We start from the raw sequence: 18,959 nt of genomic DNA on the forward strand, positions 1-18,959 counted from the left end.
TGTTCACCGGTCAGTAATCAGGATCTTTGGCCTCAACACAGGAACACTAATATAAAATGCTGCTTTTTTTTTTTTGTATTAATCCTTATGTGTGCACATGTGTACCCCTGCGTAATTTCTTATCATAGTGCAACTGATGAGAAAATCAAAATCAGGGTCAAATGACAAAAGTAAGTCACATTAAATATTTGAAGGCATCACTAAGGTATGTTTAAAAGGGCAGATGAGAACCTGTTGCAAGATTCTCCTTCACAGGCCTACAGTAATTTGTCTATATAGTATACCTCTTAAAATTACCTGTGTGTTTTTGCAGAAACAACCAGGAGGAAAAACTATGATGATGTTAAGTGAACGGTTAACCAGAAAAGCCACACATTGCCCAAGTGGGAACTGGCCAAGTCTGAGTTGGGACTTGTAAAAAGGCTCAACAGACTCAACCGAATCTGGGCTGCCAAGTTGTACAATCAAATATTAGTTGCATTAAAATGAAAGTTGCAGGAACCTTTTCTTTTGAAAGCTGTTGCACCCTGTTTCCACAACATCTCTGTACCCTGCACTTGCAAGTTTACTTTGAATAGGAGTTGTAAGTCTAAACATCCAATTTAAATTAAAAGATCAACAACAGAGGGAGTTAATTTTCAGATCATGCACCATTTACAATACTCCAGTCAGGATACCATGCTGGGCATGTATTTTGCACCTTAAAGACCACCACAGCCACAGCCGTTTTCCACATAAAGTTGTGGACAGTTGTTTAAAAGCCCCCAGTAATTTATTTTACTTTTCATTTCCAGGTAGTACCCACTTGCTGCATTTACTCCTCCCATATTTTCTCTCCTTTCTCAGACAAGACCCCTCACAAAGCTGCAGGAGCGGCTTTCTGTGGAAGCAGCTCTGTTGTCCACGACTGCAACCTCTCCTCTGGTCCCCTGGCTCTCAAGCCTGCCGTGGCAATGCAGCTTGTGCAGCCTGATGGCAGACACCCTGTCCGGCTTTCCTTGGAAGGGGGGATTAATAAAAGTAGATAAGAAATGAAAGAAAAATTAAACCAGCATAAAATACCTGGAAAAGACAAGAACACTTGGAAAAGACAAGAAGGAAAAAAACAGGAAAAAAAGCAGGTTTGGCCACAGGCGTTCAGGGCACTGTGTACTCCAACTGGACATGAAACGAAGGTTTATATGCCAAGCGGTTGTAAGGAAGGGGAAACGTAAAACAAGTTGGGCATGACCGGTTCAGCAACTTGACATCAAGCGCGCGCAGTTGCACCACAGCCACCTCCACTGCGAGGTTCAGCCATTAATTAGCAGTAGCGAACTGCGAGGGAAAGAGAATTGATGCAATAAATAAGATTTAGCGCACACAATATTCTATGTTTGTAAACCACTGTAAAATCTATAGTATTATAAGTTACTGTCTCCACGGTAAGGCCTATGAAGTTATTTTCTCACTTTCATTTTTTCTGCCCAAGAGGACGAAAAACAATTAATCTAGCAGAGATGAACAATAGAATACTCCTCTGATATTTTTGAATGTTGTTTAATCGATGATACAATACCATTGAAAACAAAATTCCTGGGAATTTATTTCATGCATTTTATGTATTCTAGGTATGCACAGAAGGACGTCTTATCTTGGAGTTTACTTTTGATGATCTTATGAGAATAAAAACATGGCACTTTACTATTAGACAGTACAGAGAATTAGTCCCACGCAGCATTCTAGCCATGCATGTAAGTAATCCTTTTGTCACTTGACCTAATGCGAAGAGATGAGATTAGGTTTATGAAGAACTCCAGCAGATTTCACACCCAAGGCAATTAACTATAAATATTTTGTTTTGCCTGCAACTACATCCATTTACTAGTTCTTTCATCACTCCCTTGTTTCTCAGTGCTCTATTGTTGCCACTGTTGCTATGTTTTCATTTTGGTTTAGCACATAGTTTTTCTTTTAATCCCATTTGGTGGTCTGTGTGATTTGGGCCCAAAATCTGTTCTTATTGATATGAACTACACTAAAGTCAGTGGATTTGCATCATTGTAGGTATGAATTATATTTAGTCTTTAAATGAAGCAAACTACTTGAATAAAACAGAAAGTAATTACCGTATACGTACTTAGGAACCTTTAGAATTTTAATCCAGATCCTCTTTTTTTTCACATTTTAAGACTTTTCTTTTGTAATTGAATGAAAACACACACAATAGAACATTAAAATATTAAATATTCTACAAGTTGAAGTAAAAATATTATGAGGTAAATCATTGCAGAGAAGCAGAGGACAGAGCCACTTTCAGTTCCGCACTGTAGAAGTATTCTGACTAGTGTGCTCCATGTACAAAATTAATTGCAAGACTATAGTTTTATAAAGGGTAAGAACACAGACTGAAATATATGCCTGTATTTTGACATTGAACTTAGATATCCATAGGTAAAGATATATTCTTAGTGAGGAACTTTAAATAACTTAAGCCTGGACTTTTTTGAAAATGCTATTACAGGCCTCAAGAAAATACCTTTGCAAACCTGCCCCACCATTTTTGTCCCAGAATTATCTTTCATTTTAGAAGGCTGATCTACTGAACTCTTCAACAGTATCCCATTAAGGGACAATGAGGATGGCCATGAGCAACTTTATGTATTGAGGGGGGCTGCTGCAATTCAAAGGGAATGGAAGCAGGTTAGCCAGCCACCAGCAGGTGTTAATTTTAGTAATGAGATTGATCTCATGTTAAAGAGGAGGCTGGTCTCGTAGGTAAAGCTCCCAGTTAGGGTCAGTGAAGGACTGTGCTTGCATTTTTCCTGTTTAGAATTAAAATAACTTAGACCAGAGGGTTCTCCAGCCTGTGCTTAATGCTACTTATGTGATCAGCTCTGCTGAAGGTGCCTTGATGAGTTTTCTCTGTTTCAGTTTCTTATCCACAAAAAGAAAGCGATACCTTTATTCCTGCCTTTATCTGCTTAGTCTTTTGGGACTCCCAGCCAACAAATGGAAGGCTCAAAGTGTACTCTGATCCCTCAGGAAGTTCTTTGGTGGGGCCCTGCTCACTTGCACCTCTGTGCATGACTGAACCTCCTATGTCTACCCTTTTGAAAGGGCAGGGACAGAAGAAAGATGTTGGAAAACAGTCTTTATTCTCCAATTTCGTAATGTTTTACATTTTCCTATACAAACAGAACTCTGTAGTTTATTATGTAAAATTAGTATCAATGTGTAATTTTTCCATAGGAGTGGCACCTCTTTTCAAAGAACCCTCCCTGCATTCCACCAAGCACATAGAAGAAAACAAATAGACAAAAAGCAGTGAAAATTCTTTTTTCGTCTGTTGTTTAGGCACAAGACCCTCAGGTGCTGGAGCAGCTGTCCAAAAACATCACTCGAATGGGTCTGACAAACTTCACCCTCAACTACCTCAGGGTAAGCATACCATAGCTGATGATTATTGTGAGCATTTTTTAAAAGTTACTGTTAGCTTTGAGTCAAGGTAATGAGAGCAGAGCCAGTGTTGGTCAGGTAAGAAATGGACCTAACCCTTAATGAGGGTGAAGAAGAAACACAGAGACTGTATCAAAGATGTAGCTGCTAACAATGCGCCATTAAAGAGCATAAGAATTTTATCATGGAGTCAAAGCAGTGTGTGAGTAGCCCCTGTTTTTAACAGTCTGTCTTCTCAGTTTTGAATAATGGCTTTATTTTTTGTAAGCAAGACGTTTCCCACTGTTCCTGAGAAAATGGCAACTCATTCTTATTATGAGCTGCCTGTCTTCTCCAGCTCTTCGACCTCCCCACCTCTCCCAGGCAGAGGGAAAGCTCAGCTCCAGCCCTTTTTGCAGCAGTCCCTCAAAGCAGTCCTCAATTCACTTGCCTCTGGGAGCCTGAGCTCCCTCCTCAGCCTTGCACTGAATGGAGTGTGGTTTTTATGATTAAATAATGCATTTGTTCACATTGTTTTTTGACCCTTAAAGTGCATTCAAAGTTTGGAAGTTTATTTTTATTTTTGAAAGCGTTCCCTGGTGTGGGCTTACAATGCATACGCTGAAATATGGGTTTGTAGAGTTCATATTTCAAGGTTAAAATTCAGATTTTTCTTACTTCTAGACATGCCATTAGCAGATAAAATGAGGCAATTTGCTCAATGATACACCAAGCTAACTTGCCGGAGAATTGCCCAAGAATATCTGATTTTATTCCTTTTAATTGTGTGAGTAATATTTCAACATGCTTTTTAAGATAACAAGAACACTAGAAAATGCAGTTATTGTCAGCCTATGGTAGAGCTGTACCTGACAGTCTATATTTTAGCTGCACGTCATTCAGGTCTATGAACCTTGTAATACCTTCCCTATGGATGGAGTCCCACCCCCAGAGTGTTTTGAACTCCGGGGGGGACAGTGTGCAGGACTGAGCCGTGTGGTGAGATCTCGCTCACTGTATCCCTATAGCTTATAGACAGCCCGTAGTTGTACTTACTATCCCAATATGATAAGCCACTGCTGATTGTTGCTTATGTGTGTTAGTGTAAAAGTTGCTGTTCAGATTATAGTCTGAGTTGTGCAGGGCAGGTCTGCTGTAGCATAACTGCAAGAAGAAGAAGGCATAAAACCTCAGAGGAATAACACATTGCATTAGAATTTTTCAGTGTAGACACTCAAGAATAATATGTCTCTGTTGTGTGTATGTCGTGGTTTAACCCAAGCCGGCAACTAAGCACCACACAGTCACTTGCTCACTCCCCTCCTGGTGGGATGGGGGAGAGAATCAGAAGGGTAAAAGTGAGAAAACTCATGGGTTGAGATAAAGACAGTTTAATGGGTAAAGCAAAAGCTGCACACGCAAGCAAAGCAAACCAAGGAATTAATTCACCGCTTCTCATCAGCAGGCGGGTGTTCAGCCGTCTCCAGGAAAGCAGGGCTCCATCACACCTAACAGTTACTTGGGGAGAGAAATGCCATCACTCCCAATGTCCCCTCCTTACTTCTTCTTCCCTCAGCTCTATATACTGAGCATGATGTCATACGGTATGGGATATCCCTTTGGTCAGTTGGGGTCAGCTGTCCCAGCTGTGTCCCCTCCCAACTTCTTGTGCACCCCCAGCCTCCTCGCTGGTGGGGTGGCGTGAGAGGCAGAGAAGGCCTTGACTCTGTGTCAGCACTGCTCAGCAGTAACAAAAACATCCCTGTGTTATCAACACTGCTTTCAGCACAAATCCAAAACACAGCCCCATACCAGCTACCGTGAAGAAAATTAACTCTATCTCAGCCAAAACCAGCACAGCATATTGTATTCTCATGGTTAGTTTAGTCTGTGGTTTGGTACAGAGAGCGACTGTTGTGCTTTGGCAACACCCCTGTGTCGCCATGCTGTCGTCGTCTCGTGGTGAGGCATCCTTGAGCACGTTTTCCAGGAATCCCCACTGGCAGTTCCTCCTCAGTCATGCCAAGTTTTGCATTACACCCCTGTGGCAAACAGGGCAGTACGCGGCTGGCTTAGGTAGGCTGTTTCCATGTTTTCTTTCCAAATTGTCCTATGGCATGAGGCATTACCCTGCTTTTGAGGTCTTTGATCCCCTTAGCATGACCAGATGCACCAGCAAGTACTTGGGCTGGCCCGCACCAGCCGCAGTGCTCAGTACCCGTCCTGCGCGAGGCTGGGAGGGCCGTGCTGAACTTGCAGGGTCCTTGGTGGCATAGTCTGTAACTGCTGAGTGTGGCAATGAAATGGGAACGGCGGGGTCCCTGTTAGGGCACGGGTGGCATCAACATCAAAAAAAAAAGAAAAGAAGGGGGGGAGGGAGAAAAAAAATCCTCGGGAAAAGAAAACTGGGATCAAGATAAACACTAGGGAGATGAGCAGTGAAGTGGAAGGGGATGAAAAGCCTTACTTTTTTTCTTCTTCCAGACTAGTTTTGTTAGCTTAGCAGACAACATTAGGTCTCTGGGTGCAAAGCTTCCTCTGGCTCCCGCTGTGGTGATTCCAAAAGGAAATCCTTTTTTTCCCAAGCCAATCTTTGTATTTCTCTTTCTTGCGGTGAGGAATTGATCATTCTGCTCTTTTTTTCAGATGTTCAGCTCATCATGGGAGCTCGTATTAGATAATATATTTCCATTTTGATTTACTTCTTTCCCAATTACTTTCTTCTCTTAATTTTAACATGAAAATCTTTTCTGAACTCAGGATTGTAAAATCATGCACTAAAAAATGTGGTAAATGCACTTAGGTGTAAGGTGTTTTGTTTTGTGGTTTTTTTTTTTTTAAATCAGCATTTTATGATATTTTATTCAGTCTTCCCAGTGTTTAGTAATTAGCACTGTTACATGGTTTTGAATAAGGTTTTGAAACTAAGCATAAAATGATTTTAATTTTTTTTCTGCTGCACACAGCAAAGGCTTGTGATACTCAAAAGCAAAAACCTCACTGATGGGCAAAATTAATCATTTTTATTTTCTAACGTGCACACAGCAGCAAGCTGTGCTGCAGTCTCTTTAAAGGCAGAATTTAAACCTAGATTTCAGCTGGTTGTGATATAAAGGTATACACTGGATTTTTTACACTCTAGACATCACAGAATGCTAAATCATTGCTAGTTGGGATTGTTGCAATTGCTGGCACATAAACTTCTGTTCCAGAGTGCCACATGCCTGTAGAGCCACAGCTTTGGATGCATGCCCTGGTTTGTCTTCATTCACTCCGAGTAAAGCTGTCCAGCATAGAAGAACATTGATTCTGTAAATCATATTTAATACAAATTTAACATATATCTTCTTGGAACCTGGAAATGAAATGTTTTGTCTTGTGTCATTTGCCAAATGCTCTTTCCCCCTGTTTTCCCTGGCTCTGTATAAAACCATAGGCTTCCTTTCTTTCTAGTTACTAGTTTGTTTTGTTCCAGCATAATTGATTACCTCATCAATGGGGTCAGCATACTTTGCTGTAGCTGCTGACTAGGAGTGGAATAGGCTGTCTCAGAAATAATGAGCAAAACCTTGTACATTTTAAATTAATATCAAGCTTTTTAAAATGTAATTTCTCATCAAGTCATCGAGTAGTAGATATTACGAACTATCAGATAATAAGGCCAAGACCTATATCCAAGTCTCAGTCAGTACGAGTCCAGGAACAAAGAGGAATCCTGTACAGAGTTAGAAGATGGAGGTAACACTCAGAAGAACAGTTTCCACCAAGCTACAATAATTTAGTCCCTACACATTACCTTGGGGTTTTTTTTTCGTATGTAATTTTCTAGTTGCTCAGCTATTTTATTTAGATCTTCAATGCATAATGGATTTGAATGCACTCTAAAAACAGTAGCTTTATACCAGTAGCACTACTCACAGTTTGGAGCTCAGATGTTTCTTGCTGCCTTCTTTAAAATGATTTATTCTCTCAAAATGTCTGACATTATTAAAAAAACAGCCCCGACTGTCAGTTAGGCAGGACTACCTGGCCTGACCTGTGAAATATGGTTGTATCTTGCCCAGCTGGTTTTCAAAATTTGTCTCTGCTTTCTCGCACTGGCTGGGTTGGCGTGATGTCTTAGAGCTCTTCCCCGCTCTTGGTGTGGCTCTTGCATCCTCCCCGCGCGGTGGTCTGCGCTGGCAAGCAGCGTATCGGTGTTCGCGGAGCCGCGCCTGCATCTGCCCTTTGCAAAGTGAGAGCGTGGCAGAGCCCTCCCGCGCCGCGCCAGGAGAGGGGTCTTGGCTGGGGAGTGCACGCTCCCATTTCCCCTCACATCCTTGGTGGCTATATTAACCAAGGCTTATCTGAGCTACAACTTATCCGATTTGTTTGTTCTCTGTATAAGCCAATAATGAAGTGTTACTCTTGCAACACAGAGGACTGTATTTTCTGTATCCCCACTTTCACTGATTTAGTTCCTCACTAGATGCTTTCGGATTTCTTCTGCTAGGAGGATAACATGAGTTACTTAATGGGACACAGTTTTCTAAAGGCAATACTTACATTGCCATCAAAAGCCATTTGTATGTATACCCATTGTGTATGTAGAATTTTCTTTTGCACGTGCAAAATAGACACGCATGCAACACCTTCCTCTAATGTGCAGGGAAATTTGGTTTTCTAAATACAGTTTCATGCATGGAAAGGATATGAACTCAAATCATTTGGGACCTAGTTTGCTCTTAACATGTAACAGTTTGTGGCAGCTCTCTGGTCAACATTTTACAGCCGTTTGTATATCTTCAGTGAAGAAGGAGAAAGGTTACATGCAAGTGTGTTAAGGGTGCAAAGTCAGGTTCTCGGGAAAAGAAATGCTATATTTATAGTCAGCCATGCAACACGAATTCGCTTCTCTTTGTGAGTTACATTGTGTCATCATCTTCTGACTACGTCATCACGCGCTGTGTTTCGCTCAGTGCCCCTGACGCAGGCAGTGCACAGGGTGACTAGCCCTCGCTCAGTAGCAAGCGCTCCGGTGCTACGCGTTTCCTCGTAGGCTTTTCTGCAGCGTCATTCCAGTGTCTCAACTGGAAGTGGTGGTGGTTGCATAGCACCTACCAGCTGCAGAGGCATTGTCGTTCCCGGTGCGCACGCGTGGCGTTGAGGCACATGGTGGATGAGCAGCGGGGCACTCAGAGGGGTCAGCTAAAGGGAGGTGGTCATTCTGATTTTGCAGAGCTCTTGGAATTTCCTCTTGTCCCATATACTAATAACAAAAGTATTGCCACTGGATGCAGTCTGTTGTCTCAGGCTGGCTATATAGTTGAAAAAGCAGATGGCGTTTCTGGGGACACGCTAGTGAAAATGCTTTTTCTATGACTTAGTAGAGCTTGGGGGCAGGGGCAGTTTGCTAAAGCAGCATTGGGTTACTCTAAGCTCATCCTTTCTTGTTCTGCAGTTCCCTGCTTCATGCCTCTGCCACGTTTTCGTGTCTTCAGTAGATACGAAGTCCTACACACTGCAACTTCATTGACTTTGTGCTGTGCACTGAGCGGGGCATGCTAGGGAAACAGAGGATGTGATCATGTAGCTGTATCTTAATGGATATAAATAAGAAGTTCTACTGAGGTTTCACAAGCATTCAAAGGAGAGGGTTTGGATCATTTAAACATTCTGGAGCTTTTCCTATGAAAACTGTCAAAATTTTAAAGAATCCTTGCAACTGGAGACACATTTTGTAGCCTTTATTTCTCTGGATGGTGGAATTTTTCAACCTAAACCAATTCAGCTTGGGGCAGCTCTCCCCAGGAAAATGCAGTAAAAATCAGAGGGTTCTCAGGGAAGGATTCAGATACTATAGCTGGCTATCCGTAATCTATCTGTGCCAACTATAATTAGCTGTTTCTGCCAAGGTTTTCTGGTAATGTAATTTCTTAGCATTTATTTCAGTAATGATCACAGTGGTGTCTGTTCCTCTCTTTTATGCATCTAATGCCTTACAGACAGTATTATATGTTACTTTCAGAATAATAAATGAGAAGAAATGTATTCTTTGCAACAGCTCATACAGTCAAATATTAGCTTTTCACTCTTTTAATGAAGATACAACATCACAGAATAGTTATATCAAGAGTTATTCCACCATAAGCAGAAGAGATCAGAGAAAATGATACAGCAACATTTTTTAAAAAGAAGTCAGGATGGAGTGTGTGGGACAAGGGAGCAGGGATTGGAGAGCTGCAGAAGACAGGACAGGTAGAGAATGAAGCACCAACTTAGAAATGTTCTGAGGAGAAGATGGAATCTGAAGTAGCGAGATAGGACATGGGTTGGAAAGATAACATTTATATTGATATTAATAACACAGTGGTGTGCTTTTCGCCCATTGATCTCCGTGCATTTTGTTAAAACAAATGAAGTGTTTTGTAGATAGGAAAATTGTGGCACATCAGAAGCAAAAAAAGATGGAGCAAACCCAATAACATTTTGAAAAATAAGATGGTCATTTTAAACCAGACTTTGTAGCTTACAGTGAGCTGGTGCAGTAGCAACCACTGCTGCTTCTCATGGCTCAGAAACAGATTTTAGTGTCTGTGGATAGCAGGAACTTCAGAAGCCAGTGAAAAATGGGGAATGGGAACAGAGAGTAAGTGATTAGACAATAAATTGGGATTTTAGCAGAAATAGCAAATTTTACTGGTATTCTGGATATGGTAATGGCCAGTCTTCACACAAAGGGCACTACCAGGCTCATGAGTATCAGTTAAGGAGAAAGATATATTGTATATGAACACAAGCCAGCTACCATGCCCACTGGACATAGAGACCATATGACCTTTGAAATAAAATTAAGGTTTGGACTAATGAGAATGGAAGGATGATAATCAGTGATGTGAGTCCTTGAAGCATCCATGAGTAAGAAATCAGAATGAAGTTAGGTTGGAGCAGTTTAAAAACAAAAGAGTCAGAAGGGTAAAAGAGAAAAAGAGAGACAAAGACAAAGCACTAGCCATATAAAAACAAGCTACAAGATTTGAACTAATAATGTTATTTCAGAAAAGAAAAAAGACAAGAAAAAAGTCCAAGAACACAGCCACAGGCTCTGTTTTTAGAAGACCAAATTAAAGCTTGGACTAGTATGCGGTGCAGTCATAAATAATAATAACTATTAATTAAGTTTAGGCATGAGAGCCGCAGAGGTACGATTTGTATGAAGACCTGAAAACACCAAAACCAGCTTCTTGTTCAAAGCAATGAAAACAGCAAAAATTTTAATTAGTTGTTTAATATTGAATATCCATGCATGTTTGGTGCAAATTGTTATGCAGGGAGGGGTGGGTGCTCAGAATAGGTCAAGAAATAGGCTTTAATGCAAAGCTGGTGGTTCAAATCTTTGTTCTTGGAAGCTGTTATTTTAGAACCTGAAGTATTCATTGTGGAAAGCTTATGGCAGCCCTATGGTCTGCTCTTGATTTGGAAAGTGAATCCTATACCCCTCCACCTTGTGTTTTTAATCTTCAGAAAGATTATTTCATGAGTCTGTTTATTGTGATATCACAAGCAACTAAGTCATACAATCTTTTTAAATTATTTTCTATATGTAGTTGACTTTACTGGTTAGCCTGCTTGTCCCTTCCCATTCCTCTGCCAGTCTTTTATAGGTAAATTGGCATTACTACTTACCAATCTCTGCTGGAGAGATCTTCTTTGATGCATCTCAAGATCAAATTTGGCTTTTCCATATGTTGGAAGGCTTGCTTTGGGCTCTTGAGTTTGATCCTATTTCTAGGATGTTCCTGAAGAGCTCTCATCTTTCTTGTGTGATGCCCTGATCCTGTGTGGAGGACTCCTCACCACTTTGTGTCATTCAGTCTGTCTATATACTCCCACTTTTTCTTCTGTAATCTTGACATTTTATATTCACAAGAGAAACTAAAAACCAAAAGCTGACACTAAACAGTAAAAAACAGAGTGAGCATTTCAAAAGTCAATAATAGTCCTGGGTGGCTGTGGGTTTGAGAGACTGGCACACATAAAGCTAAATTTGTCTTCCAGTCACGTCCCTTGTACACTGGTCGGAGCTGGGTCAGGAGACTGAACTGATGAAAATACTAATCCAGGTCCTTTCCACCCAAATGATGACCATCCTTAATAGTTCCCTGAGAGCTACTTGTGCTGGGCAGGAAAGAGAGCAGCAGTTTGGATTCACATCAGCTGGTACCTGTCTTGAAGTTAGACTTCATCTCCAAATTTTGCAGCACTGAAAGAAGACAAGGAAGTGCTGGGGAATCCTACAGATCCTGAGCTGTAAATTTCCCTTTCTTACTTCTGGATCTGAGAACATCGTAGTGGTTGTATCTGACCTACTATGGCCTCACACTGCTATAAATTTATTCACTTCAGTACAGTGACTACTGACTTTCAGCAGTACAATTTTGAGCAGAGTCTTGCTCACAACAGATGACTGTAATTTGCAAAACAACTTGAACTGAAAACAAAACCAGAAAGAGAAAATGTTGATTTATTGCACTGGTTCTGAATGAAAACATTCTATCTATATATATGTACATACAGATATAGATGGAAATCACATTTTTGTAGGTACCCTATGAGCCATACTGTTTAGTAATTTACCAGTTAATTGCAAATATTCTCCATTTGTACTAACCTATTAGAAAACTTTGGTGAACTGTTTCACTGCTGTATGTACACATACATGAATATCAATGTTTATCTGGTGGTCATTAATGTGCAAATCTGTGCGTTGCTTTTGATTTGTGAGTATACCTTCCGTTGATTTTAAGGGAAATATCAACACATGCATCAAAGTAATAAACAGGAGCCCATGGTTTTGCGTTTACCTCACATAAGGTAGACCCATAGGATTGAATGTGGAGACTCTACAGGCAGTGCTGATGAGCAGGGGTGCTGAACCAGACCTGGACTGACACATGCATGAGGCTTGTGAGCAGAGTGGACGCAGAAGACGTTTTCAATATATTAATACAGGTTTCCGTCCAAACTGCTTCACCTTTGGTACTGTGACCTGCACAACCAGAAAACTCTGCTACATTGAATACTCCTCCCTACCCCAAATGGCTTCCTTAATCCTGTGCCTTCTTACGTTTTCCAGTCGGTGTTGCTGCCTCACTGTTACTTCATAATAAGGCAGTTTGTTAATCAAAGATCCAGTTCAACATCCATTAAAGTCAATGGGTATATCTCCTTTGATCCAAATGTCATCTCATAGTTTTTCATTTATTCAGAGGTCTTTTATAGCCATAAAATCCAATTTATTGAAATTAATTTCTGCATTCCCTTGGGCAATTTTAGCCATGAAAATGCCATGCTTCATGAGCAACAACAACAACAACTGGTTATTTTTATTGCTTGTTTTTTGTTCTTTTGTTTTGGAGTTTTGTCACAAAAGAAAATTAACTTGATTTAGCCACAGATTATAGTTCTTAGGTGAGCCCAAAGGAAAAAAATATCAACTTGGGGATCTGATTTGAAGAAAGGGTTTAGGCATGGAAAAGAATGAAGGAATACAAAAGAATAGTGCTTTCATAGCGAGACAGAGAATTTTCTCATTTTATTAATCATTCAGGCAAAACTTAGAGCTGATTTAATTAAAGGACTGTGCACCATTTCTACCCAAGATAAGATGATTTTACATCAGTAAGTATGAAGCACATGAAAAAAGCCCACAGCTGTATTCCCTAGCCTAGATTTCATAGCGTCTCATTTATAAAGCAGGATTGGACCCAGCCATGCTGGATCAAAACCTCCAAGGAAAACGCATGCACCCTCTAAACAAAACGGTGTTGGTGACTAGGGAGAGACCACAGTACTTCCCAGAGCAGACCTTGTCTCACTCTGGTGCTTTGCTGCACCAGCTTCTTCAGGAGTATTACCACTGTATACCTCAACACAACGTAGATCCCAAGTCTGCAAGAAGGCAGAGGTTTCTTTCTAGAGACTTTCCAATCAAAGCAATGAAATATAAAATGGACTAATCTACTGATAGTGGTATGCAAAGGAAGGAAGTAAAGTTTCAGTCTTCTAAACGCTACACCGGACCTTTCCACTGATTAGCTTTTGACAAGATGTATTAGCTCTATGGTGTCATTTGAAATATTATAGTCTATTTTAATAGCGAGTCTCTGTCTTTTATAACTCTCCCAATATCATGGTGGTATTCCATTGTATCCTTGGATGCCTTACTGATTTTCCTGCCCAGTGTGTGAGATGAAATATCCAGCCGTACAAAGGAGAGAATGTCATATACTTTATTGCTAAGTGCCCCTGAACAATGTAATTTCTAAAATTAATTAATTTTATTAAAATAATTGCAATAAGAAACAGAACGTGAAATACAGCTTGCTCATTATGATAGCAGTGTAAGGAGAATGAAAGATGATTCAGAACAAAATGTATATTCTTGGAGTCTTTCAATGTTACCACCAAAATGGTATTCATGACGCTTTTGTTTCTTTTGTACACCTTCTTTGTGGCTAACTGTATCTTGAAGACCATCTGGTCTCCTTATTTCTCAGCTGCTTCAAATTCTTTCTAGTTTAGTATAAGGTTAGGTTGGTTCCTGTAGTCTCATTTTAATATTTCGATTCCTACTGTGGGGCACTGCTGCCTAAAGTAAGCAGTTGCTTAGTTGCTTGCTTGCAATTGTAACCTGTTGCTGCAATAAATGGTGAAGAAAAATTCTGCTTTCAATTACACAAGTATACAAACTGGAATAACATCTCAGAAAGCAGTGGCCTTTCTCCAGAGTGACGCAAGTCGGTGCAAAGCCTTGTTATTTATATATTTCATTACCTTTAGAAATACAAGGTATGAACACTATCAGATTAATCAGTGAACTTCACAGCAGTAAAGGACGTGTGGACACTGTCACATTCTGACCTCCAAAGCTTGCTCCCAGGCCTCTGCCAATCAGCCTGGTTCTGCTGAGAACACAGTTTAGAGGCAAAAACGCTGTCTCCTTTCTGGACCAAAAATAAGAGGATAGAAAACCAGAGAAATCATAGGAAGGGTCAAAATAGAAAACAAAATACTTTTTTAACACTGATTGGTTTGGAGTGGTATTTTAGGCATTTTTCTCTCCATTTACTTTAAATGAAATTAAAGAAGAAAGCAGCCTTTTTGACACCTGCTATGCAGGCAGTTATCGGTCCTTGATAATGCCTTTGTTTAAATGGAAGTTGTGGCTGCTTAGTACTTCTCGAGATGGATGTATCATGCCAGCTTTTACCCCTAATTTATATTCTCACACAAACCTAAAGGGAGCTTACATTTTTAACTTCCAATGTTTGATTTAATCGTTCAAAGTTTTGTTCTTTTACAGTTTCTTTCTGGACAAGAATTAGATTAGAAAGAACTTCAGAGGATATCAGCTGCAAGAGGGTTGTTGATTTCAGTGGAATTATACTGTGCTATAAAAAAATCAGGCCAAAACAGGGAAAAAAAAACTTAGAGGAAAAGTACATGCATTTAATATTCTTTGAGCTTGCTTTGACAAAGCTTTGAAAACGTGAGCTGCTTAAATTTTGCTCGCACTTATTTTTTTTAGTCACAGAAACATATGCTTTCCCAAACAATTAATACAGTTCATCTTTGCTCAGTTTCCTACTACTAAGGCTGGAATCAAGTTCTTGAGACAGTGACTGAGGCTAGTTATGGATACAGTCCAAAAGGCTATTCATCTATATGTGTAATCATGGAAGGTGATGTATATAAAGGTGAAAACAACCATTTGTCATCACAATCTAGCTTAAAGATGGGAATAAGGCAATATGGGCAGTTTTTCTTCCCAGTAGCTACTTTATTTGTATCTGCAGGGGCTGTCAGAAACATGCATTTAATAACACTTAACTCTCTGTGTTTTAATAAATAAGGCTGTATGAATCTATAGAATATCATAGAAATCATGACTGCGCAGAAAACACCTTTGGAGATGAATAATTCAACCTTCTGCTTGGGAGCGCTCAAAAAAATTAAACAAAACCCAGAAGTGATTAATCTATGATAAATTTTTTTTGGTTCTGCATATCACATAGGTATTTTCACATGAACACAAAATTCTGTGTTTTCCCCAGTTTTAGTTGAAAAAAAAAAACCCCATCTATTAGTTGGCCATTTTAGGCAGTGTGTTACTGAGGCAATGGGAAAGTCCAGGGAGTGCATCTGTGGTTGGTTATCAGTATTAAACACCTTGAATGAATTGTGTAGCATCAGGAAAAACAGATGACTTCAGCGCTCCAAAAAGTACAAGAAAATGCATTGCCTGCAGGCTCTTGCAGCTATTATAAAATGGAAATAATTATGAAGGGGGGGAAAAAGTTCATCCATGTACATTTACTAGAGTATATGTCCATGACATCATTGAAAATGTGACTGAAAGTTCTAACATAGTAAAGCCATTTCCTATAATGAATTTTGTTATGCCTTCTCATATTTTCTGTGGACTCTGAAAATTTAGATCTACCTGCACTCCCATCATCACAGAATCTGATCTTTTTGAATTTTTTTATTTTTTATTCTAGCAATATTGTTATAAAAGCCATTATACGCATTGCACAGGTGAGGAGCATTAAGATCCTCAGAAAGACATAAAGCCACAGTCAGGCGTAGGGGCTTCACTGCAGCCTTCAGTTAGAGGCTTATCTTTGGCTGGAGTTCATTGCTTGGGACACCCCAGGCGTCTGTGCCATGCCGGCGTCAGCCAGCCATTCTTTCGTTTATTTTTACAGCACAGCATTGGAGGTAGTAAGTGATGCCCGGCTTTATTCAGTATTCCAGAACCCTTGCCCAGGAATCTTGACGTATGTGTCAATGTCCTCCTTAACCCGAGGGACTTCAAAGCCTCACATGCTGATGCACCATGAGCAGGCTAAAAGAAAAGTGTGTGCTGTGAGCAACCTGTTGAACCTGGGCCATGACGGAACCAGGAGGGCATGACTGCCGGGGTCAGAAAGCAGAGTACGAAAAGGAGCCAGATTGTCTCAGCTGATAGGGAGTGTGGCTGACTAAGAATGAGGACTTCTGTGCTCCAATCTGTGCTCTTAGGCTTAATTTTGTTTACTGAAGAGCCACTGGAATAGCAGGTTGGAATGAAGGTGCCAGTTCTTGCTCTTCTATGTACTCAGCTTGTACTCCTATGTGCTTAAGCCGTCCAGGTCTGTTAGAGCTCATTTGTTTATTCAAGACTCTCAGGTTCTGTCCATCTTTGTATATTAAACAGCATCTAGTGCTGTTCTTAGGTACCTGAATGCAATGTCTATACTCTTCTAGAGCTGTCCCTGGCCTGCTTTGCTGACTCAAATATTCCTGGGCACAGTTCAGGAGGTGGCATGATGTAGAGTCCATTGCTGGGTAAGGCAATTTGTATGTGGTCTCCTGCCTTGGTGCATGAGAACACTTAGCATTATGAAGGTGGGCTATTCCCTGCCAGTTAGCCTCACTGCCAGCGAGCAGCACTGGCACATTTAGTTTACTAGGGTTGCTATGGCTTCAAGGGGCTTAAGCGCGCTATTTTGGGAATTCTGAATTGTCTGAGTGTGTGCCAGGCTCCCCTCAACCCAGGTAGGTGAAACACAGGTGCCTCAGCAAGACCTTTATGGCTCATAGTCTTGGAGTTGAATGCTTAAATGTAGGTGCTTTTGGATCCTTTGTTTTCTGGTGTTGCATTTAGGGGTATGACCATGGTCACAGACCAAGAATGAGCCTGAAAACCACCTCTCCTAATTTTTTGCCTGATATCATTACCACCTTTTCATTCCTTTTCTATCTGTAGTAATGGAAATGCCTGCTTCTGTGTACCCGTTCTTTCTGTCACAGGAAAATGCTACTATTGTTCTCCTGCATACTGGGATCACAGTTGGTAATAACAGTTTGCTGTCAGCTAGCAGGAGAAATGGCAGTCTCTTTTGACTCCCCTCCCATGTGCACTTCTAGTAGTGACAGAAATACCTTTACTTGCCTCTCTGGAAGAGGCCAGCTGCCTAGATTGGAGGCAGGCGTGTAACGGCCAAGCATCCAACTGGTATATAACACAACGTGTTCCAGGATGTGAGGACAACTCCTGAATGCTGTGGAAACCTGTAACACTTGGAAATGTGTATTTGGGTCCACAAAACTGGTCTAAAATCTGAGAAAAACGCCAGCTCCTTCTTGAGTACCTCTGGTGCTTGTGTGCCTCTTTTTGTAAAGTAAGAATTTACTCTTTGATTTCTTCTGTTGGTGTTGCAAAGTCGTGCAGCTTGGAAAGATTAGAGGGGTTCCTCCTTTCTGAGTCCCACTTTACAACAGATTTGTTAAGCACTGAGCGCACTGTTCTATTGTGGTGATATGTAAGACAGAAGGAGCACAGCTTGACTTTCAAACTCCAAGGAAGCGTTTGCAGTGCTAGCAATTAGAAAAAAGATATTTGTACATGTAAACTGCAAGTCTTGTCTGGAAATCACTGTGAGATAATAATCTTGGGACCTTATGACGTTATTTGACTAAGACAAAATGAAGTATAACTGCAGTTTAAGGACTTTGTTGTGCCAAACTTTGCACAAATCTAGTAATAGATCAGCTGGTCTGTTTTTAAAAGGAGGGAAGGAAGACTATTTATTTTCCCCCAAAGGAACTGCTATAAAGCTATTTTCCTTATCAGAAGAACACCTTTTTCCTGAATGTTATCTCTTTGACATTTGTTCTGTATAACCTAATGAGGGCAGGTGGAACACCATGGGAATGAGTTATTGTTGATTTGATATAATTTTAACTTTTGTTTCAAGCCTGCACATGGAGTTGGTATTTTGAGCCTTCATTTTGCTTATTGGTGACCTTGGGCTATTTTATAGTCAATAATAATAATAAAAAAATAGTGCTTCTTTTTACTGCCAGGCTGTTAGGTGGATCAAAGTCTTAATCTAGAGACTGTGATGGAGTTCTTGTGTATTTTTTCTTCTGTGAGCAGCAGAGAGTGTTGCTTGATCTCCCCACATAAGATTGTGGGGAGCATTCGTGATTTAGATTCTTCCCTGAATGTTTGATTTAGATGTCTTACACACCTGGTAACAAACCCACAGCAGCCTTCCTGGCTGCGGGCCCTGCGGTGCCAGCAGGGTGGAGCAGCACACCGCGGCCCTGCCTGCTGCCCCCATTGCTCCGTACGCTGGGTGCTGCTGCCCGCCCGGGCAGCCAGACGCAAGCTGACCTTTCTGCAGGAGAGAAGGTTCCACGAATCCCCCCCACTCAAGGACCTTTTGACATGGTCATGGCCAGAAGATGAGCCTTCCTCTGCCAGACGTAAGGGGCTATGCAAACCTGTTACCCCACTGGTGTCAGCGGCATTGGCCTAGGGGTTTGATCCTCATTAGAGTGGATGCAGCGTTGTACACGCAGTAAAACCCAGTGATCGAGCTGTGCCCATGCTCCTCTTGTGGCCAGCCTATTTTCTTTTGCCTTCTTGGCACTGAACAAGTAAGTATGGGGGAGACCTCAGGGTTACAGATGATCGCCATGGAAAGTAAAGCCAGGGAAAATAAAGATTT

General features: G+C 40.9%; 1 protein-coding gene across 3 annotated transcripts in view; it reads left to right on the top strand.

The window, feature by feature from the left end:
* Positions 1-18,959, top strand: part of LDB2 (LIM domain binding 2) — a gene marked incomplete at its 5' end in the record, with an annotated part of 217,511 nt that overhangs the window by 168,949 nt on the left and 29,603 nt on the right. For all 3 annotated transcript variants that reach the window (XM_081999460.1, XM_081999461.1, XM_081999462.1), the window contains 2 exons: positions 1,611-1,733; positions 3,337-3,420. In XM_081999460.1, coding sequence (XP_081855586.1) covers positions 1,611-1,733; positions 3,337-3,420 — 207 coding nt within the window. The remainder of the gene's footprint in view (positions 1-1,610; positions 1,734-3,336; positions 3,421-18,959) is intronic.

The sequence above is a fragment of the Phaethon aethereus genome (assembly GCF_964289735.1).
Source record: "Phaethon aethereus genome assembly, chromosome: 4".
NCBI lineage: Eukaryota > Metazoa > Chordata > Aves > Phaethontiformes > Phaethontidae > Phaethon > Phaethon aethereus.